General features: G+C 48.3%; 1 protein-coding gene across 3 annotated transcripts in view; it reads right to left on the bottom strand.

The window, feature by feature from the left end:
* Positions 1 to 500: 500 nt before the first annotated feature.
* Positions 501 to 23,955, bottom strand: part of LMO2 (LIM domain only 2) — a 47,112-nt gene continuing 23,657 nt past the window's right edge. For all 3 annotated transcript variants that reach the window (XM_068125422.2, XM_068125423.2, XM_078783883.1), the window contains exons 2-3: positions 5,439 to 5,654; positions 501 to 1,193 (exon numbers count right to left, since the gene is read on the bottom strand). In XM_068125422.2, the coding sequence (XP_067981523.1) occupies positions 974 to 1,193; positions 5,439 to 5,654 (436 nt within the window). In that variant the 3' untranslated portion in view covers positions 501 to 973. The remainder of the gene's footprint in view (positions 1,194 to 5,438; positions 5,655 to 23,955) is intronic.

The raw sequence follows: 23,955 nt of genomic DNA, 5'->3' as shown, positions 1-23,955 counted from the left end.
TGGAATTAACCTTTAGACCCTTTAGAATTACCCTTTAGAACCCTTTGGAATTACCCTTTACACCCCTTTGGAATTACCCTTTAGAGTTTAGACCCTTTAGAATTACCCTTTAGAACCCTTCAGAATTACCCTTTCGAACCCTTCAGAATTGCACTTTAAACCCTTTAGAATTACCCTTTGGAATTACCGTTTAGAACCTTTTAAAATTACCCTTTCGAACCCTTTGGAATTGAACATTTATGGTTAGGTTCTTCTTCTTCATTTTGATGGACGGATGGATGGAAGGAGGGAAATAGCTAAATATTGAAGCGTCTTCACCGCTCAAAAATTAAATATCATAAAGACAAGTCTGTTGGTGACATCAGAGATGGATGATGAATTGTTGTTTGAAACGTTTTAGCCTTTAGTATCAAGATGGAACCCAACCTGCGCATTTCTCATTCAGATCTCAGACCAACTGAGCTCACAAGAAAAAAGATTGACCATCGACGGAGGCAAAATTGGCACAACAGTTTTTTATTTTCAGGTTCATTTAAAATAAAAAAATCACAAACATTATAAATAATGATTGATGTCACAATTGAGCTGTTGACTGGCTGTAAATTAATGGGTTTGATACTTGTGACGAATTGTACAAATGCAATACCTGGTTAGTGGAAGGAGGGTTTATACAGAGTAATTAGCTTTAACCAAAGGAAATAAATATTGTACACAGATTGCAAAGACATATTCGATTTAATTTTGATTTTCAAGATTTTGAAATGAGATAAATAATAAAATGGATTGACGAGGAAGGCAGCGTGTGGGACTCGTTGATGACGAATCCCTCATTCACGTTTGGAAGCTGAAACAAAATAATTTCTGCAGGTCTCGTAACACGACAAATCGTAACGATGAGTGATCTTCTTTTATGATAACTTTAAAAAGTCAAACCCTCAATTCTTTAAAAGTCATATTGCTGTCTCCGAGGCCCTCACATGATCCCATGCACCTTATTCCACTCGCAGATGTCCTGTTCACAGATAATGCTGGAGTTGATCAATCTGTATCGATCACCGACACAGAAGTGCTTTTGGCAGGCAGCACATTTGAAGCACTCGAGATGGTAAACCTTGTCACGCACACGCATCGTCATCTCAAAGGCACGGATGCTCTTGTCGCAAGCTGCGCAGCAGCCATCTTGGCCAAATAGCCTACGAGGAGGAGCCAACAGAAAACTCTTTTCAACACTTCTTAATGTTACAAACATAAAATGCTCATTAATTCAATCTTCCACTTTGGTTCAATAAGAGTGGCAATTTAAAATGGTCTTGGAACAAGAAACTCGTAAGAGTGAAAGACACGCCAACTGCTTTTCACTCTAATGTCCCTTGATTTCAATGTTCTTGCTCCATTTGTCCTTCAGAATTTCTACACCTGTGAAACTGAAGTTTTAAGACTTCTCCTTCAGACACATCTGGGTTGTTTAAGTCATTTCCTCATAGTCCGTGGGCTGAGTAGGGTTTACATGCACCCCCCCCCCCCTCACAACTTAACTTCCCGGGTATGTCCATGTACCCCCCACCCTAGGGGTTAGGAAAAACCATGTTAACAGAAAAAAACTCATTCCCTCATAGTTTGACCTCTGGTGACCTCATTTGCATATAACACATATCATTGTAAAGAATGTCCCGGGACAAACATTTTGAGGGGTCATATGCAACCATAGGATGACTAGGTAAAAAGTTATGGCCATTTGAATTTCGCCTACCCCTAATTTTCGGAAATCACTGACACAAGGGGGTAACATCAAAATATGCGTGGGAGGTACCTTGGGAATGAGTTTTTTTTCTGTTAACATGGTTTTTCCTAACCCCTAGGGTGGGGGGTACATGGACATACCCGGGAGGTTAAGTTGTGGGGGCGGTGCATGTAAACCCTACTCAGCCCACGGACTATCATCATTGACAAACCGGCATCCAATAGACTGTGGGATCTGACCATAGGATGCCTGACCCTTCTGTGGGTCACCTTTTGGCACCACCTGCAAATTTGGTTCCGTATGTAATTGTGGATGCTGAATCTGAATATCAGTGTTGCCCAGTTATAAAATTATTATTCTATTTTTGGATGAATCTTGGTCATGCAATTGTATGCTTAAGGAACAGAAGTGTTGAATAAAATCATGACTTTACACTTGTCATTTGATGGCAAGGTAAACGTGGGCAGAGTCTCAGCATGTGTGGTGAAAGTCAGAGGTAGAATTGAGAAAGATCATTCTCATTATTTTTACCTCATAATAATGAAACAGAAAACCAAATAGTGCATTGGAGTCATCAGAAGGAACCAAAAAGAAGTAAAGAGCAAAGATGGAGTCATCAGGAGGAACCAGAAGAAGTAAAGAGCAAAGATGGAGTCATCAGGAGGAACCAGAAGAAGTAAAGAGCAAAGATGGAGTCATCAGGAGGAACCAGAAGAAGTAAAGAGCAAAGATGGAGTCATCAGGAGGAACCAGAAGAAGTAAAGAGCAAAGATGGAGTCATCAGGAGGAACCAGAAGAAGTAAAGAGCAAAGATGGAGTCATCAGAAGGAACCAAAAAAAAGTAAAGAGCAAAGATGGAGTCATCAGGAGGAACCGGAGAAGTAAAGAGCAAAGATGGAGTCATCAGAAGGAACCAGAATAAGTAAAGAACAAAGATGAAGTCATCAGGAGGAACCGGAGAAGTAAAGAGCAAAGATGGAGTCATCAGAAGGAACCAGAATAAGTAAAGAGCAAAGATGAAGTCAGCAGGAGGAACCGGAGAAGTAAAGAGCAAAGATGGAGTCATCAGAAGGAACCAAAAATAAATAAAGAGCAAAGATGGAGTGATCAGGAGAAACCAGAAGAAGTAAAGATCAAAGATGGAGTCATCAGAAGGAACCAGAATAAGTAAAGAGCAAAGATGAAGTCAGCAGGAGGAACCGGAGAAGTAAAGAGCAAAGATGGAGTCATCAGAAGGAACCAAAAATAAATAAAGAGCAAAGATGGAGTCATCAGAAGGAACCAGAATAAGTAAAGATCAAAGATGGAGTCATCAGGAGAAACCAGAAGAAGTAAAGAGCAAAGATGGAGTCATCAGGAGAAACCAGAAGAAGTAAAGAGCAAAGATGGAGTCATCAGAAGGAACCAAAAAGAAGTAAAGATCAAAGATGGAGTCATCAGGAGAAACCAGAAGAAGTAAAGAGCAACGATGGAGTCATCAGGAGGAACCAGAAAAAGTAAAGAGCAAAGATGGAGTCATCAGGAGGAAGCTGGATAAGATTCGGGTTTCAACCGCTACTCCTCTACCCTCAAACCCACCCAAGCGCAGCCAAGTGAGCCTTCCAGAAAAAAAAAATTCTGCAAGAATTCACTTCTCCAAAGACCGATTTTACCAATTCTTTTAAAATGAATGGTGTGACATATATATTTATTTATTTCTATAAAAACTTTTCGCTGCTGGAAGATCAAGATGACAGAAGGTAGAGGTAACACACTGCTAGTTGTGCAGTGGGACAACGTGCGCAACAGGTGATAAATGAACCGGAGAGAGAGAAGAGAGAAAAAGGAATGAAACGTTGCAACTTGCAAATAGAGGAGGAGAAGTGAGGAATATAATATATTTAAGGAAGAACATATTGAATTGGGATAAAGGTGGAAGCACCTGTAGTGCCACCTTGAACCCCCAGAGGGAAAGGTAGGATTGAAAGCGTCGGGTTTAACCTTCTGCCTTTTTCTTCATTCTCCAGTGATGTGGAAAATGAAACTTTACCCATGTAGATTTTTGTGTTGCTGAACTAGTTTGGATGTTTTGTTAAACATATGAATAACAACCGTTGTTTTTGTGACGGATCGTTTTTATGTACGAGGCCAATTTGATTTGGATTAAATTATTACCTCGCAGTATATCAGGCCATTGGCCATGTTACCTGCTCATCACCTAAAGGTGTTAATTCACTGCAAATGTTCACTCATTGTGTCCATCAGTCCCTGCAAGAATAATGCATTCTAGTTAGCCCGTCCGTGCACAGCAGGAGAAGGGGTATTGCAATCAATCATGTGTGTGTGCGTGTGTGTGTGTGTGTGTGTGTGTGTGTGTCTGTCTGTCTGTCTGTCTGTCTGTCAATGTGTGTGTCTAACCGGGCTGTAACTTTTTATCATTTGAGTTTTGTCATCAAATTTTCACCAAAGCTTTGTTATGATAATACGGAGAAGTCTAATTAATAATTTGGTCAAGAGGTCAAAGGTCAGCATCACATAAAATCCTCAATTTTCATCCAATTAACGTGAGATTTCAATTTACCATTTGAGTTTTGTCATCAAATTTTAAACAAAAATTTATTATGAGAATATGGAGAAGACAAATTAATAATTTGGTCAAAAGGTCAAAGGTCAGCATCACATAAAATCATCAATTTTCATGCAATTGACCTGAAATTTCAATTTACCATTTGAGTTTTGTCATCAAATTTTAAACAAAAATTTATTATGAGAATATGGAGAAGACAAATTAATAATTTGGTCAAAAGGTCAAAGGTCAGCATCACATAAAATCATCAATTTTCATTCAATTGACCTGAAAGTTCAATTTACCATTTGGTTTTGGCATCAAAAATTTTAACAAAGCTTTATTATGATAATACGGAGACGTCTAATTAAAAATTTGGTCAAGAGGTCAAAGGTCAGCATCATATAAAATCATTAATTTTCATTCAATTGACCTGAAATTTCAATTTACCATTTGAGTTTTGGCATCAAAAATTTTAACAAAGCTTTATTATGAGAATATGGAGAAGACAAATTAATAATTTGGTCAAGAGGTCAAAGGTCAGTATCATATAAAATCATCAATTTTCATGTGATTGACCTGAAATTTTAAGAATTAGCATATTCGGTCACCGAGTTGGTTCACCAATCAAAAGCAACAAGCCGATTGTTTTTTAAATCAAAAGGTCGAAGGTCAAGGTTGTGTAAAATCACCAATTTTCACCCGATCTGAAATTTCAGGAAATTGCATATCGGGTCACTGAATTGGTTCACTAATCAAGAGGTAGGAGTTGATTATTTCTTTTTAGATCAAAAGATCAAAGTTCAAGGCTGCATAAAATCATCCATTTTCATTTTGTATTTAAAAAAAAACTGTTTAGTTATTTTGAGCATGCTGAAGAAGAAGAAGAGGAAGAAGAAGAGTGAATACAAAGGGTCGCGGACGGGCTTTGCATTTTCACATGCTCTCTAGTTGAACTTGTTTCAATGAGCAACCTTTAAATGATTTTCCTACAACCTCCAGCCAAGATATCCTAAAAGGGCGAGGGAGTTTGGATGAATCAAGGAAGTGAGCATAGAAGGGCAATTTCCAAAAGTGTGGCTGTTCCTGGCACTTGAAATTATAGTAATCCAAAAGGTAATGCTGAGGGTACCGTAGTGAAAAAAGACTTGCCGAAGGTAATCACGACGACAAAACTTGCGGCCTAGTTTGTAGTAGAGCCGACGACCGACCTCCCCAAGACGGCAGCCACAGAGGTCACAACTCAGGCAGTCTTCATGCCAGTACTTTTCAATGGCCTTGAGCAGATAGCGGTCACCAATGTGTTGTTGACAGCCGGCACAGTTGAGCATTGCAGGAGGAATACGCAAAATCTCATCCACTGGCTCCCTGGAAACACAGCAACACAGTATGCCTCACTCAACAACATTATTAATGAAGATATTACTTTATTAAATATTGATACCAATACCCTGAATACCAATTGATACCAATTCCAACATTCAGCCTGATTTTCCTGTGGGAAACCAATGGCATCCCACCTAATATGACTTACACTCAGACACGACGTTGGCAATACCTATAATTTTACACGAGTTTAGACAGTTGATATGATGCAATTATAGATGTACAGGGTGTCCCCGCTTAACGTCGTCCCAGTTAACGTTGTTTTGTTATAACGTCCATACCAATTAGATAGCAAGGCTTCACAGAACGTCGTGATTATTTACCTTTAACTCGCTATTACGTCGTCGGGTATAGAAATGTCATGGAAAATAATGGGCACACGTCGCAAAACTGCAAACGGCAACTTGCGTTGCTGGTAATCTCCGCATGAAGGGCAAGCTCTCCCAGGAATCCTCTTTTTGTTAACTGGAGAACAGATTAACAGATTTCAATGAAACCGCTCTCAGGAGCTATGATGATTCCCAAACTCCACAAATCGAAACCGGACTCTACCAATACAACTTTCTCAGTTTGTGCTGCCACCACCATACTCATTTACATTAAAGCAAAAACTCTTCTACCTCATTCAATCCCGTTTCTCGTCTTGATTACATTCAGAAAACGCTTGCTATATTCAATATACATATATATATATATATATATATATATATATATATATATATATATATATATATATATATTAGTGTTGTGTCGATTAGGAAATTTCACTATAACCAATAACCGATTGGAGAAAAAAAATTAAAATCTGCTAATTATGCTACCGATTCCGATTATAAAATGACATCATTTCGCACACATCAAATGACGCGTGCATACTATGCTGGATAGGTGCCATGCCACGATGGACGTATTGATGTTATTGAATGGCTGTGAATCGATATATTTTACATCCCTTCTCGAATCAATTGGTTCATTGAACAGAACAGCATTCTGTCATTTTAAAACGAACAATGAGATACAGTGTGCGGTAATGTTCATTCCGATGAAGCAGCACTTACATGGAAGGAAGTAAGTGTGCTCATTCGTTAAGTTATTGACTATGAAGCGGATATAAAATGAAGCGTTTCCTGCTTGTCTAATCGTGTGAAAAGCAACTTTAACACAAAATATTGGCGTGTCCCCGGGTTCAAGACCCCAAGAGGACGAATGGCCATAACGAGCTTTAACTCCGAAGCGTACTCCGAACCTTGGCGGGATTATCTTTGGCATGCGCAGGAAGGCCCGAGCCTTATCTAATCGGAAACACAGGCGGGGGATTGATCCGAACCCACAAACACAAAGACGGGACAGCAAAATCCACAACCCAAGAAAAGTAAGATTTGACAAAGAAAGATTTAATGAAAATAAATGCCAATAACAATGAAAGGTAAGGTAAAAACTAAAATTCCTAATTAAGACATCTCCACTCAGACTCGTATACACACAAGGGAAAAAGATATTGAAAGAAAAGAAATAATGTTTTGGTAATCGGCCGGCACTCAGCTTTGCACCCCCAAATGGCTGGTCAGGCTAGCTGGTTGTAGCGTCAAACCACCGCGTGGCAAACGCACAAAATGGCGTGGAGTCACGCTCATAACCAGCCGCCGGCATGAGGCAAGCAGGCAGAATCCCTCTTGGTTTCGCTCGCGACCCCCTCCCTCTCTGCAGAGCATCACCGTCAACCAACACCTCCTCCTTCCACATTGCAAAAGTCCCAAAGCCCCGACACGTCTCCTCACCAGCGCACCCGAGAAAACAGCGTCCACTCAAGATGAGAGCCAGAACGAGAGAGAGAGAGCAAGATGGCGAGATGCGTCTTTTTGCCTTCAGCTTACGAATGTTCGATGCTGAGTCATTCGGCAAATGTGCTGGGTGTTGGTTAGCCTTGGCGGCGTTGTGAACGAATGAGTTGATGAGAGTTGATGAGAGAATGAATCAGAGGGGAAATGCAAATCATGAGCACTAGAATGGACGCAATGAGCGGGGAAATCAAACGTGAGATGGGCAACGAAATGGCGGCTGTTCAAGAACAGGTAAGGGGGTGTAGGATCGGTTTCTGGAAAAAGTTTGAGAGCGAGGCCAGATTGGCGGGAGAGATAGAGAATGTAAAGAAGGTGGAAGGAGAGCTACAATACTGTCAGTCCAACTTTAAAATGTGAAAAAATTAATTTAACAGACACTTACCTTTAATGCACACCTGGAACGTATGACGTCAAGATGTACTCTGCCAGGAATGTACAGCACGTGTGATAGCGTTTTTCTTTAACTCGCGCCTGTTTCTTCAGCAATATGTTGTTTTACATGAATCGGGTGCAGTTTTTAAAGGTATGCTGTTTCTCATTGTGAGTTTGTCGGTAACACAAATTCGATACCACCTGATTTCCGAGCCATTCGCCACATTAATATGTTTTACAAATTACCGAGCCAAATGTTTCTCCCCGTCACACGACGATTGCGACCTGTTTATAAATAATAAAGTTAATGCACATCTTCTTGAAATGTCTATAATGCAAGATACCGAAAAATAGCCGATATCTGCTTGTTCCGATTGCCGGTTCCAATATCGGCACACAGCACTATTTTATATAGATTGTTGCGGTTTTGAGAACCCCTCACTTGTAAATACTTGTAAATAATAACTCTTGTAAATATCCCATCATTTAATAAGGTCGCACCCATAGTTAGTCCATAAGCAACACGTAGGACACCATAGGACTTTCAGTTATTTCCTTAGTCTGTGTTTAGTTAAGGCTGTGTTCCCAATAGTTGAATCTGCATTGCATTAATCAAATAAGATAGGCCCCATTTCGCTCATTTTGCACTCTCTCTCTCCAAATTGTATTATGCGCCTCTGCCAGCCGCAGCCACCTCAGCGTTCACTCCAAACGCCATTACGCATGCGGTCAAGCTTGGAGAAGAAGGGGGCGGAGCGCCAAGAACGAGGTGTAGCCCTGTCAACGTTCCGTCAAGGGTGGAGCCGGTGAGCCCTCGCTACCCAATCAGGGCTGAGGTGAGCTCACTGGTGGGCGTGGTTTGAGAGTGTGCGGCTTGATTTCTAAGCGGACTATATAAGCGCAGGCGCGGTGCCTTTTCAAGGAGAGGAGAGAGAGAAGAGAGACTGCGGACTGCGTGAGGAGAGAGGAGAGAGAGGAGGAGGAGAGAGAAAGCGCTATCACGGAACTGCGCGAGGGTGCCCTCTGATACGAACATTGAGAGAGAGAGAGAGAGAGAGTTGGCACACATATTACGTATGCCGCATCCCAGTCCCCCGATATATCTATAAGGTCCGGTCGCGCGCCAACGACACGCAAAGCTGCCTGCCATTCTTCGCCGCGGACCCGGAGCCTGGAACCATCTGCTTGGACCTTCTCCTCCTACCACTACCATCCCGTGTGAGTCTGTCTGTTTGTCCTGGGGTTGTAAGTAAGACTGTTTAGATAAGCTTGCCCTGTGTCCTTTTGCTCTTGTATATTCCTTTCATTTCTTCTTTTGGGTTTTTGTACATAATTAACAAACCCACTCTTTGTTCTTCTTATTTTCTGGGTTTTCTCTTATTCGATCGTTTGCGTCCTTTCTTTCAATTGAGTACCTGTGGCACGATAGGAACCGCTCAGGATCGGGTTTAGTTTTATTGTTAATGGCCCGAGTCGCGGCTCGCTTTGCTCGGCATATCCATTAACGCTGCGGCTCGGGTGGGAGTTATCTCCTCGCTTACGGCCGGTGGTAGTACTTAGGTAAAAAAAACCACCTTTAGAGGCCATTTTTCCCCGCAAAGCGGGGGTTGGCCTTTTTCAGGAACCGTGGTTGTTGTTGTTTTTTTGGTCCCCTTTTAGGGGGACCCTTTAACTCATTTAACTTTATAACTTTAACTCATTTGTTACATATCTGGGACGACGGCTCTCCCGTTAGCAAGGGGGGGTTAACCCCTTGTCCGTTATACTGGCCGTCGCCGAGCCTGGGGGTCTGTGACGTCACTGGTGGTCAGCCACGACCAGGGTAATCGGGCCAGAGACCCCCAAAAAAGACCCCCCGAATACCTGCTTACCGTGACCTCCCAACCAGCGAGGAGACAGCCCCGCCCGAGTCGCGACGGTAATGGACACGCCGAGCGAAGCGGGTCACGACCCAGGCCGTTAACAATTACTAACCCGATTATAGCGGTTTAAATCGTGCCACGTAAACCAATGGAAAGAAAAGACTAAAGCAACTGGAGGGAAGACGAAACCAAAGCTTGGAGAAAAAGCACACATTTATTGTAACAACCACCAGAGGAAAAGAAAGATCAAAGCTGTACAAGGATAGATGGATGTAAAAAGAACACAGGGCAGCCTTATCTATACAGTCTTACTTATACCCAGGACAGAACAAAGACAGACTCACACGGGGATGATGACAGGAATGGCAGGAGAAGGTCCGTTCAGCTGGCAAAGACGGCCGGTTCGGCTCGTTCAGCCGTCGAGGTTCCGTTCCGACCTCGCGTCGTGGTTTAAAGCGAACACGACAACCGCTGGAACCAACGTGGTTGCGTCGACGCCACGACCCTCTCGCTCTCTCAGTAATGATGGGATTTCCTCTCAGGCAAGGCACGATCTCTCGCATCAGGCAACCCTCTTGTGCTGTGCACCCATCACCTCTGCTGGTCTCAACGGCTCGTCTCCTCCCACTCTTTATGCGCGATCCTCGAACGCATCCTAGTACTTAGGTAATAAGACTAATTGGGCTTACAACCCTACTTACCACCGGCCGGAAGTGACGTCATAGCTTCCAGGATTGGGGGACGGCCAGCTTACAAGACAAGGGGACTAACCCCCCCCCCTTGATAAGGGGAGAGCCGACCCCCGAATCCGCAACAATTGGTGTCTGGGAGTGGGATTTGAAGCCCGAACCAAATTTTTATATTAGCTGGAAAAATTTTGTCAAAATTACGAGCGGCCAAAATTTTTATTTAACATCCAAATTATAGTCGTGCCATGGATACCCAAGGCGATCGGATGCCGGTGGGGGGAAATGAGGAGTTAGAGTCAACCCAGGACACCAGGGAAGAGGTGGGAGTAATAGAGGAGGAGATAGAAGAAGGTGCGGTAGCAGGGGTTGCAGGTGCACAAAATGACGGCGCCTCGCACATGGCTGCGGCAGCCGAGCCCGAGATGCCAGAGTACATGCGAGTCTTTATGATTCAAATGATGGCAAAGTTGGACACCCAAAGTGATAAGTCCACTCGGGAAATAAAAGGGTTAGAAAATAGAATGGGGGAGCAATTGGGAAGCCAAATTGGGGATTGAGGAAAGAGATGGGAGAAATGAGGGCCAACAGTGAGGGAATGGAAAACAGAATGGGGGAGCAATTGGGAGGTCAAATTGGTGAATTGAGAAATGATATGGGAAGTCAAATTGGGGAATTGGGAAGCCAAATTAAGGAAATGAAGGACGGGCTAACGGGGCTGGAAAACAGAATGGCCGCCCAGGAGAACCAAATGGAAGGGGTGAAGAATGGGTTAACGGGGTTAGAAAACAAGATGGGAGGCAAATTGAGGGAGATGGGGGATCAATCCACCTGGGAAATCAAACGAATGGGGGATCAGATAGAGGAGGTCAAAAACGGGCTGGAAAGCAAATTGGACGCTCAAAAGAATGATTTGGAACAGATGAGGGCGGCATCTACCAAGGAAATGGGAGAGATGGGGGAGGACATAAGGCGCGGGGTGAGCGAAGAGGGTGCGGGGGTACGCATCGAGGTAAAGCGGGGTGAGGAGCACGTGGAGAAAGAGGTGAGAAAAAGTACGGCAAGGTTACAAGGGGGTATAGAGGAGTTGACGCGAGGAGTAGAGCAGCTGACAGTGGGACAAAAGGAGTTAGGGGAGCAAGTCGATAAGAACACAGCTGTGATAGGGGGGCTGAAAGCGACACAGAAAGAAATAAAGAAAGAACTAATAGCGACGAAGAAAGAATGCCAGACGGTACACGAGGGACTGACAAAGAGGTTGGACGAGGTGGGAGAGACGTTGGGGGCAAGGGAACGAGAAGTTAGGAAGCACATAGAGATGACTAAGGTGGCCTTAGAAGAAGAAATTGTGGGGGCGCACCGGGAGATACAGGAGGTGAAACAAAAGTTAGAGGAAGTGGAAGAAGGGGTGAGTGAAATTAAAAAGAGACGAAGGGAAACTAAGAAGGAAATCAAGGAGGAGGTGATGGAATTGGTGCAAGGTCTGTGCTCACATCGTGATGACGTGCTTGCTAACCAAATAAAGAGTTTGCAGGTGGCGGAGGAGGAGCGAAGAGGAAGAGGCGCCGAGGTGAGTGGCAATATGTTCGGAAATGTATATGGTGTGAGGGGAGGTTCTGTGAGCTTGGGGGTTGGTATAGACCCGGGCGTTCGTGAGAGGCCAATGGTGAGGTGTGCGACTGGTCCGGAGTGCGTGGAAAGAGAGTGTGTGCAAGGATGTCCGACCATGGGGAGTGTGAAAGGTGTTGGTGAGCCAGGATGTGCAGGTATGGAGTGGGTAGCGGGTTGCGGAGGGGCAACCCAAGCATCGACACCGACAGGGGTAGTCTTGAGAGGGACGGGGGACGTGCGGGAGCCCCCCGGGAATAGTGTACTGTTGGGGACCGGACGGTTCGGACCCACGCTAACCCCGCAAGGAGCGACGCACGGGGTCCGGCCTTCAGGCGGCCATAAGGTTCCACTCGCGTCCTATGACGGTAAGAGTGATCTGAGGGCGTACATGGCGCAATTCGACCATGTGTGCAGGGGCAATGTTTGGAATGTGGACGAAGGTGGAGTACACCTTGTGGGGGCATTGCGTCGCGCGGCGGCGGAGGTGCTGACAGCTTTACCACCGGGTGCCTTCACCCTGCCAGCCCTCCATGCGGCTTTAATTAACAGATTCGGAGTGGAACAGCAGAGCGAGCTTGTTAAAGCTCAGCTCGTGGTGCGAAAATGCAAGCCCCAGGAGACCATCGGGGAACTTGCTTACGAAATTCGCCGCGCAGTCGGGATTGCACACGCGGACATGGCAGCGGGTTCCCAGGAAAGCCTGGCGCTGGATCATTTTATCCAGGCCTTCCCGGATCCAGAGCTCCGACAACAGCTCGCCATGTGGCGCCCGCAGACCCTGAGCCAGGCGGCTGACGCTGCGGCCCGTTGGGAAGCAGCGAGGCCCCTGGCCCGGGGAAGCGAGCGCCACGTCGTGGCGGTGCGCCAGGTAGGGCCCGTAACGGGTGGCGGCCCCCCTAGGGGTCCACCCCCGAAGGGGCCCTGACCCGGAGAGCATGGTCCGGAGGCTGGTGAACCAGCCCCTGGCGGGACCTGGACCATGGCAGGCGGCTCCAGAGGTGGCCCCCGGTAGGCCACGGACAAATGCGCCGATTCGGACTTTCAGGGGGGTGGGGGGGAATTTGGAATTCCGGAGGCAAGCACCTTACCAGGTGAGGTGCTTTAATTGTAGCCGGCTGGGTCACCGTGCGTGGGAGTATCGAGCTCCGCGCCGGGACGCACCCCGGCAGCCGAGACCAACAACTCCGCCCCGTACGGGTCAGGTTAGCCGACACCAGACACCCCCCCGCCAGGGCCCGGGAAACTAGAAGGTGCCGAGCATACAGGGCCGTGTTCGGTAGTAGGGGATGGTGAAGCGCCCTCATTGACGCGACAGGTCATTTATTGTGGCCAAATTGGAACAGGTAGCCTGACGATTCGGTGCAAAATTGCCGGCGTGGAGGTAGACGCCGCAGTGGACACAGGAGCTAGCGCCACGATCATCAGCCCTGTGATCCTTAATTCGAGTGCAGGCGGCTGGGATAAAATCCAGCATCTGGAAAATCATAGTTTTGCAGCTGGCTACCGGGGTAATGGCCCCGATCATAGGGCGTGGTTTTGTAACCCTCAAGTTGGGGTCGGTAAAGAGGGAGATAGAAGTTTGGGTGGCTGAGGTGTGCGACCCATGCTTAATAGGGTTGGATTTGTTGACTGCCAGCGGTTGTAAAATCGATTTGTGCCGGGGGACCCTGCAAGTGGGAGTAGAGGAGCTACCATTGGAGGGGGTTAGCACGGCCGAGAGAATGGAGCTGGAGGCTTCTGAGGCCGTGACCATCCCTCCGAGGGCCGAGGCCATCGTGCCGACCCGATGGTTAGCTCGCCCAACATGGCAGGAGTCCTGCGGCCTAGTCGAACCGGTTGCAGCACAGGCCGTCCCGGGTTTAATTGTGGGCCGCACCCTCGTAAAAACGGACGGGCCGGTGGTGGCCGTCCGGGTAATTAATATTAGTGCAGAACAACGCACTATAGTAAGGGGCACGAAGACAGCCGGCTGCACCCCAGTTAATGAAGTCGCGGCAGTGAGGGACGAGAATGTCCAGCCGAGCCGGCCCCAGAGGGAGTCTTCAGAAAGAAGTAGGAATTGGCCCGATCCCATTTCCGAGATGGTAAATCAAAGTAGCGTAGAGTTGGAAGGTACCCAGAGGGAGGCCTTACACAAATTAATTGAATCCCATTTGGATATCTTCTCCTTGTTCTCCGAGGATATTGGACGTACGGGCCTGGTGAAACATCAGATCCACACCGGTGAGGACCGGCCTATTCGTCAGCCCGCCCGACGGCTCCCTTGGAGCAAGAGGGAGGAAGCTGATGAACAGGTAGACAAGATGCTCAATGCAGGTATCATTGAGCCCTCGGGAAGTCCTTGGATGTCACCTGTTGTGGTAGTTGGACCTGCTAATGGAGCCACACGACCCAGCCCCGAAATTGTGCGAAGGCACAGTAGTGAAAAATTGGGGGAGTGAGACCCCAAATTTGGAAGGCACCACAGGATGGGTCAATGGGAATTGGTTTTTACAACCGCATTGTTTAAAGATGCCGATTGGCAGGGCATTACTCCGGGTAGTGTAAAAGAGTTAATGTTATTAGAGTATAGTTAGGATGAGTAATCTCTTCGCACCATCCACATCCACTCACCAAAGGAGATGGAACTCCACACCAGGTTTTGCAAATGATTTGAGTGGGTGAGACGCATCTCGACGGGATGAGACAATGTGTATATTCCATCTCTTCCTTCTTGGGATGGATTGGATGACGAATTTGGCTTAGAGGGGGATATGGGAGACAAGACGTAGAGACGGATTTGTAAAGTGTAAATACAGGGAAGGGCAAATGTAGTGTAGGCTGACATGGGGGGTTACGAATGGTTAGGGACGAGCTTTCTCTGCTTGCTCTCCCGCGCCCCTCGTGTTGCATTGCCTTGTGTTGACGTGTACCCTTGCGCCCTTTCCTCCGCTGACTCTCTGCTTTGTCTTTCCTCCCCACCCATGGACCCATTATTTTTGTTGAGGGGAGTGTGCAGGAACACTGAGCTGTGCGGCTGCACTTTACCACACCTGTGCCGCTGCACTCTGCTACCTGTTGCTGCACCAGTACACCTAATGGACCACACGTTCTGTGGCCTGGGACCTTTGCTGGAGCAGACAATTGCTGCAAGCGTTATCTTGCCCCTGCGGACCACTGGTTTTAAGTGGCGTCAAAGTCACGCAGATGGACCATAAGATGGCCCTGCAAATAAAGAACGGACACGGTTTGTGCATTTTATTTATTCCAGTGTGTCAGGAAGGAAGATCTCCAAGTTTTATTATGGCACACCGAAGACGAAGCAGGAAGACGCAAGAAGCAGCAGCCCAGCAGCAGCCAAGAAGCCGAATTTCGGAATTATTTTCAAAACTACACATTTAGCCAGTGGGGAGCATTATTTACAAACACACTACTATTTTGATTATTTACAAAGCTGCAACCCAGGACCTGTCTTTTGTGGGAACCAAAAGCAGAACTTTTGAGAAGAGGAAAAATACCACACTGCACTGCACTGATACACCATACCACATGCACCAATATGCACCAATAATAAAAAATACCGAGCAAAGCACCATCGAGAAAAGCACAAAACACATTTCAAAGAAAAACTAATAAATGGTGCCTTGTGATGTCTTCTCCGCTGGGCCGCTGGTTCTGATCATCATGCTCTTCTCACTTGCTGCCTATTTAATAAAAACGGATTGCACCGATCGTGTCCACTCTTTATTTATGGCCAGCAGGCCCAACTCCGGTGGTCCACCTGCATGGCATAGGTGCCACTTAAAACCGTGGTCCTCAACCAAGATGCTGCTGGCAGCAATGACCGGTCCCCAGCAGAGGTGCCAGGCCCCAGAACATGGGGTCCATAAGGTGGTGCTAGGCCACAGAACGTGTGGTCCATAAGTGGTGTACCAGTGCAGGCCGGAGGCAGCGGAGGTGCGGGCACACAACTGCAGTCACCTGCGCATTCCCCCCGGGCCCAAAAGAAACAAGTCCATGAGTGGGGGAAGGAGGACAAGCAAAGCAGCGGGGCAAGGCCACAAGAGTACACGTTAAAAACAAGGCAATGCAAGGTGAAGGACGCTGGAGAGCGAGCGGAGAAAGCCCATCCCTAGCGTACGTTCCCCCCCCTGTCACCTAACCTACCCTTGCCCCTACCCTGTATTTACACAATTTACACATTTATCAAATCCGTCGCTATGTCCCGTCCCCCATATCTCCCCTAATGCCAAATCATCATCAATCCCTCCTAAGGAGAAAGAGATGGAATAACAAACAATGTCACCCCTACGTCGAGATGCGTCTTTCATTCCCAAATGTCTGCCAAAATATGGTGTGGAGTCTTATCATCTTGGTGAGTGGATGCGGATGGTGTGAAGAGATTTTCTCTGAACTACCTTCTAAATGACATTAACACACTTTACACTACCCGGGGTCTTTCCCTGCCAATCCATTGGCCATCATTACACAATGTGGTTCTAAAAACCAATTCCCATTGCACATACTGTGGCGCTCTCCAATTTGGGGTCTCACTCCCCCGATTCTACTCCCTGTGCCCTCGCACAATTTCGGGGCTGGGTCCTGTGGCTCACCAGAAGGTCCGCTCACCTGCACACCTCCGCCACTATATGTCGCCACCCGAGCTTACCTGCTCCTCACCCTAACCTGGGGAAGGCCCTCTGGCTCTCTCACCCCACTACCGCCCTCTCTGGCATCGGGCTACCCGGGTCCTCTCCATAGGATCCTCGGGCCCCATTGAACTCTAACAGGCTCCCAGAGCCTACATGCGGCCTCACCTGGCCGACAGACTAACAGTGGCGGAGTGCCCATTTAATCATTCTTACTAACAGGCCACACGCCCAGCCATTCCATTTCACTTATGCACCAACCAAGCAGTACTCTGCTACTTTCAGCACCACAGATTTCAATATCCAACCACAATTTACCTACTCCCTCTACCTACTTTTAAACTACCCTCCCCGGGTATTCGTGAAGGGGTCCATCTTCCCCCATCCACTACTTCACACCATGCACTCCACTCCACATATTCCACAATACTCACTCCACACCATCCATTCCACACAACCATTTTCCACTTGCATGCCATGCAAGTCCATTCACTCAACGCAATTCCACTTGTCCTCAATACCTTTTCCCCCTTTTCTCCCACTTCTGGGAACAAACTCCCCCACTCCCTTCAATCCCACTCCTCCCTCCAGGTCTTTAAAACAGCTGTTCACCACCATCTCTTATCTTCCCCCATCCAAAACCTTGATCTTTTCTAACCCCGCTAATTCACCCCAGAGTCCTTGCAGTGTTCATATGTTTTATACCTCTCCCACCTCCCCCCAAGTCCTCCCGATGTCCCTGCTCTCAAATGTTGTGGTTGTGCCCTTCCCCCTCTCTCCCCATCTTGTCTGCCGCTCCCCTTGTTTTTTGTGTTTTGTGTGTCGGTTTGACTTTTTGTGTGATTAATGTTCTCTTTCACGAGCCTCGATCTTGTATACGAAAAAAAAATACACCACTTATACACTTTTACACACACACAGCATCATCTAACTAACTACTTCCCTCTAAAACTCATGCTTTCCCGTCTTCCCTTACACTAAGCACTTCCCTTGTCATTAACATCCATCTAATCTGACTACGTCCCCTCTACCGGTACCAAAGTCACTACTTAAATCTCATGTCTCCTATTGTCCTCTCTAAATCCCTAACAATATCCTAGCCCGCCCTCGGCTAGTTTACGCTGCCACCCCATAATCTAAAGCTCATGTGCCCCCAAAGATGAATGGTAAAGCTACCATTCGCCAACACTACGGCCATTCGTCCACTATACTTGAGCCTCTCGGTGCGGTAATACATCGTCGTCATAGCTCGGCTTCGAAAAGCCGAGCAATGCATGCGGGTGGTTGGTCTCCTGTTGGTTGGGTCCGTCCGGCATTTTCGATTCTGGGGAGGAGGCATACTTGGGCCAAGGTTCCAGGTGCCATCCCTACATGAGGCTTTGCGGCCCCACGCACGGTGGCCCAACCTCCCCCGGCCGGAGCACCGTGCCCGCCAGGGGGCGAAGGTCCGACCTCTCCTACCCCCCCTTGAACCGTGCCGATCGCCTTTACGACGCGGCACCGACCATACAGGGCGGGGCCCGGCACGAATCGTGCACAGCGCTCCTTGCGAGACCGCCGCGGCAATGATCCCTGCCGGTCCCCGCAGCACACAAAGCGCACCACGCCCCGAGAGCTCGCGTCGGCTATACGTCGGCCTAAACGCTAACCCGGTCTGCATCGATGCCCGAATCACATTCTCACACCACGCGACCCTTCCCATACTCATTCCACACCAAGGCGTCCCAGCGCCTCTCATACACCCCCTGCACTCTGTTACCGCACGCTCTCGTGCATTCTCTTCTCGTGCACACTCAGGTGCACACCACTCAGGCGCACTCACGCCGCTCACACACTCCATTATCACACACTCCTCCGTCACACACTCTGTAACACACTTGGCCATCACACACCCTCATGTACACTCTCCCGTTACATACTCCGTAACAACCATGGGTGTGCACTTTTTTGCTGCACACCCAATCACGTGCTCTGGTGTGCACCCCCGCACACTCTCTTTGGCCATCGCACACTCCGTTTCACACTCTTCTTCAACACACTCTTCCCACATACACTCCGTCTTACACTCGCGCTCCGGCGCCGTTCGCACACGCGCGCCATTTGCTTTCGTACACCTCCCCACGGTCCTTCCACGAGCGCCCGGGTGACGTCGCGATCCGAAGCGCGCGAAAAATGTTTTCACGCCAAAAACTTTCACGCCAAACATTTTCGCACCATACACACTCCTACTCACCTTCGGGATTCTCTTCTCCTCCAACCGCACCTGCAAACTTCCATTTGGGTCAGGCAGCACGACATCACGATGCGAACACGGACTTTGCACATATTCCATCTTTTCCTCCGACGATACATTTACTCTTTCTCCCGTCTCTTCAACCCCAATTTCCACTATCATTTCTTTTTCTTGCCCAACGACCGCCGGCGTGCTTAGAATTTTCTCTTCTAATTCGGCGGCCGTCGGCTTTTCCATACCCCATGTCGCGATTTCTACCCCGGTCCACTTAACTGTGCTCTGCTCTGCCCCGCTCTCCACGCGTTTCTCACATCGCGTTACCCCGTCGCGTACCAATGCGACTTTCCCGCTCGACCTGCGCCTTATGTCTTTCCCCATCTCATTTATTAACTCCCTTCGGGTGTCCATTTTTTTCTCTTGGATGTGCATTTTCCCATTTAATTTATTCATTTCATTCTGTCGGGCGCCCAGCATTTCTTTCATTTCCCGGGTTTCGTTTTTCATTTCCTTCATTCTATCCTCTTGGTTGTTCATTTTTTCCATTAGTTGAATTAGGTAGGATTCAATGTTGCTCCCGGGTCGCACAGCGGGCTCGGCTGCCGTGGCCACGTGCGAGGCGCCGCCATTTCCTTTCCCTGCTACCCCTACTGCTGTACCCTCATCAATTGCATCCTCCATCTCTCCCAATTCTTCCCGGGGGTCCTGGGTTGATTCTAGCTCCTCATCCTCCTCATTTACCCCCACCGGTATCCGACCGTCTTGGTTATCCATGGCACGATTTTAATTTGGATGTTAAAACTAAATTTTTGGTCGCTCGTAATCTGGAGCCAATTCGTCCCAAAATTTTTTAGTAGGGTTCTAAATCCCACTCCCCGACACCAATTGTTGCGGATCTCAGCGCCGGCCTTTGCCCCTTACCAAGGGGGGATTAGTCCCCTTGTCTTTGACTAGCCGACGGGACCCGTGACCTATGACGTCCTCCCCGGACAGCGCGAAGTAGTGTCGTAGGACTAATCACTAATACCTAAGTACTCGCGCTGCACAAAAACGAGGAAATAAGCCCCGCCGGAATCACAGGTGTTGGTGGATATGCCGAGCGGTAGCGAACCCGTGACCCGAGCCATTATCAATGATTAAACCCGATCCAAGCGGTTCTTAATCGTGCCACGCTTACCCAATGATGGAAATCACAGAAACGGTCGAATTTGGAAGAAAGGAAGAACGGAATTTATTTACACAATGTACAATGGTTCAGCAGAAGAAGACACAGTGCAGCCTTAAACAGTCTTATACTTATCCCCTGGACAACGGGCCCATTCACACTCAGACACATTCACACGGGGTTGCAGACGAACAGGTTGATGGTCCAGGGATGGCGTCCGGGCAGCTCTCCCTTCGGTCCCCAACTCGCACCGCGAAGAAGATGAATACAGCGGCCAGGAGCTCTCCGCGTGTCGTTGGCGTGCACGGGATTATTACAGGGCGAACGGTAGGGCTGGCTTTGGCGGTTACACTTGTGGATGCGGTCACGTACGTAATAGTTCAATAAACGCGAACAATGCGCTTACAAGTCCTCGATACTGTCGTGTGCACGCGCGTCCTCGTGAGTTCTCCAACAACCAATCCTCATCAGTGCTGTACAACAATTCCTTTTCCAGCCAGTCCTCTCAGTCCTGTTCAAGGGCTTTGGGCGAAGACTTATATAGCCTTGCCCAGCGAACCTTCCAGCAGTTGCTAGACGCACCCTTACCAAGCCCTATCACGCCATGCCCTCCGAGCCCTGGTTGACTGTTGCTCCTTACCGTCACCGACTCTGATGTGCTGCTTCATGCCGCCACACCCTGACCCTGCGCTCCTCCCTTTTTTCAGGCCTACCTCGTGTCACTTTTTTTTCTTTTTTTTTTTGTATACAAGATCGAGGCTCGTGAAAGAGCGAACATTAATCACACAGAAAAACAAACCGACATAAAACATATAACATCGGGAGCGGTAGACAAGATGGGGAGAGAGGAGGAAGGACACAAACACAACATTATTTTGAGAGCAGGGACCGAGAGACATGGAGACATCGAGAGATCTGTGAGAGGGAGAGGGCATTGGGTGGGGGCATGGGAAGGGGGGGGGGGGTGGGAGAGGTATAAAACATATGGACACTGCCAGGACTTCCAGGAAAGAAGTTGGAATTTCAAACAAGGTGGATCTGGGGTGAATTAGCGGGGGTAGAAAAGATCAAGGTTTTGGATGGGGGAAGATAAGAGATGGTGGTGAACAGCTGTTTTAAAGACCTGGAGGGACGAGTGGGATTGAAGGGAGTGAGGGAGTTTGTTCCAGAGGCGGGAGAAAAGAGGAATGAAAGAGTGAAGGTGAGCAGAGAGCCGAGATTTCGGCAGTTTAACCATCAGAGGGTTGCTGGCAGATCTTGTGCGACCTGTAGGAATATTTGGGGGACAGAGCACAGAGAGAGCTGGGGGTGCAAGGCCGGAGAGGAGTCGGTAGAAGACAGAAAGACCACCTACCTGCCTGCGGTGAGTGAGTGAAAGGCCCTCAGAGATAGCTTTATCGCGGGAGATTCCAATAATTCTGAAAGCTTTGGTTTCGACAGCATGAAGTTAGCTAGTTTCGAGCCAACAAAGGTTAGCTAGTTTCGAGCCAACAAAGGGCAGCGAACGCTGCTGGCAGCCAAAGCGTAACAAATTGCGGGTAGCCAAAGCGTAACAAACTTGAGGGATGCCAAATGGGGCAATATCTTGAGGGAGAGATAGCTTCATCGCGGGAGATTCCAATAATTCTGAAAGCTTTGGTTTCGACAGCGTGAAGTTAGCTAGTTTCGAGCCAACAAAGGTTAGCTAGTTTCGAGCCAACAAAGGGCAGCGAACGCTGCTGGCAGCCAAAGCGTTACAAATTGCGGGTAGCCAAAGCGTAACAAACTTGAGGGATGCCAAATGGGGCGCGGGATCGATTATGCCCACTGATGTAATTGGGTGGTGGCGCGAAGATGAAAAGGACCTAAGCTCATTTCTTTATACAACGCAGATATTAGGGGCGAGGGGGAGGGGGAGGGGGGAGGGGAGGGTGAGGGATGGGAGGGTGAGGCGAGAGGGGGGTGGGGGGAGGGAGGAGGGAGGGGGGCAGGGGGGAGGAGGAGGGGAGGGGGAGGGAGGGGAGGGAGGGGGAGGAGGGAGGGGGAGGGGGGGAGAGCGAGGGGGAGGAGGGAGGGGGAGGGGGGAGAGCGAGGGGGAGGAGGGAGGGGGAGGGGGGAGAGCGAGGGGGAGGAGGGAGGGGGAGGAGGGAGGGGGAGGGGAGAGAGCGAGAGGGAGGGGGAGGGGGGAAAGGGAGGGGGAGGGGGAGGGGGAGGGGAGAGGAGAGGAGAGAAGGGGTAGGGTGGAGGGGGGAGGGAGGGGGAGGACGGAGGGGGGAAGGGAGGAGGAGGACGGACGGGGGAGGTGTGAGGGGGAGGGCCAGTCAACAATGACGTTGCAGTTCTCATGGTCGGAGAGCAGCACAACAATCGCGACATCGTCCTGCATCTTCGAAAGAGCACGAAGCGGATTTGGGAGACTCACCGATCCTGTGACCCACGTCCTCCAGTACCGGCGTTGCCGGGCGGGGGAAGGGAGACCCGCACATTCCCAACCCGTACATTCGCCCTCTCGACTCAAGCTCGTATTCGATTCGTATTCGAAATCGAAAGGGGAAATCCTTCGTATTCGAATTCGCAAACACGAAATATGTATTAAAATTTTATTCATATCGCACAAAATCGACACAAAACACGGTCGCATAAAGGTGAAAAAACACAATGGCTTTTCATCCTGAATTACGTGCAAACGTGTGACGGGATGGAACATCACGTGATCGCTCTGAGCGAATCAGCGAGCTGCTCGCACTGGCTGAGATTAGCGGGTACTTCGCTGAAATGCGCTGAGGTAAATATGAATAAAAAATATGGATCTCGTCAAATATTGTCTCGGCCATGTTCATCCCAGGCTCAATGGCCTTGTCTATGCCAAATATCAAGCACGTGAGCCTCTCCGTTTCAGAGTCTATCGGTAACATTACACACACACATACACACACACACACACACACACACACACACACACACACACACACACACACACACACACACAAACTGTGTTTTATATATATATATATATACGTATATATATATATATATATATATATATATATATATAATATATATATATTGTTGCGGATATGGGATTTACATCCATCCATATCCGCTTGTAAATATTCCCCTATTTCCTCAATACTTCCCAACTATCCCCAATCCCCCATTCCCTAGTCCCATTTTCTGTAAACAACACTCTGTAGACCCGACCTTCCCCTATTTCCCCCATTAAATGTCGCACCCAGGTTCACCGCATCTCACGTAAGACAACTATAGGACATCTTGCTAGTTATTCTTAGTCTATGTCAGTTAAGGACTCGTTTCCATTAATTCTGACTCTTCGTTGCACCAGAATGTGATTGTATGGCACCGTTAGGAAGTTTAGGACCTCCCAATACCTCCCCGCAGCTCTTCCTCATGGTTCAGCAACAACAACAACAACAACAACGGCGGCGGCGCGGGGAGTGCGCGTCCTCACTCCGGCTTGGTTGGTACGGGGTGTTGGGAGGGCACCAGGCCTTTCCAACGAGCCGCCATCGAACATGTGCTCGACGGGGTTACCAAGTAGGGGCTCGCTGTCAGCTCCTCGTCAAGGGCGGAACCCGGTAACCCCCGCACCCAATAGAAGCGGTGGACCGGTCCCATCTGGGGTGGAGCCAACCAGCCGAGGGCGTGTGACTCCCCGCTGAGCATGCGCAGGAAGAGGGAGGTGACGTCAGATGCGCGCTCAGCTTGGAGAGAGAAGGACGCCACCATCCGAGCGCTGTGACACCTCCCCGCATCTCTGGACTGGACCGTGCTATATCCTGTCCCTGAGCCAAGGTGCACCTTGTGCTATCGACTGCCTGTCCTTCCCTGCCATCAATCCCTGTGTAAGTCAGCCTTGTTCCGTTTGTCTGTGGTCTGTCTGGGATAGAT

The sequence above is a fragment of the Myxine glutinosa genome, chromosome 8 (genome assembly GCF_964187855.1).
Source record: "Myxine glutinosa chromosome 8, kmMyxGlut1.1, whole genome shotgun sequence".
In the NCBI taxonomy this organism is placed as follows: domain Eukaryota; kingdom Metazoa; phylum Chordata; class Myxini; order Myxiniformes; family Myxinidae; genus Myxine; species Myxine glutinosa.
This window is presented reverse-complemented; position numbering and strand designations above follow the sequence as displayed.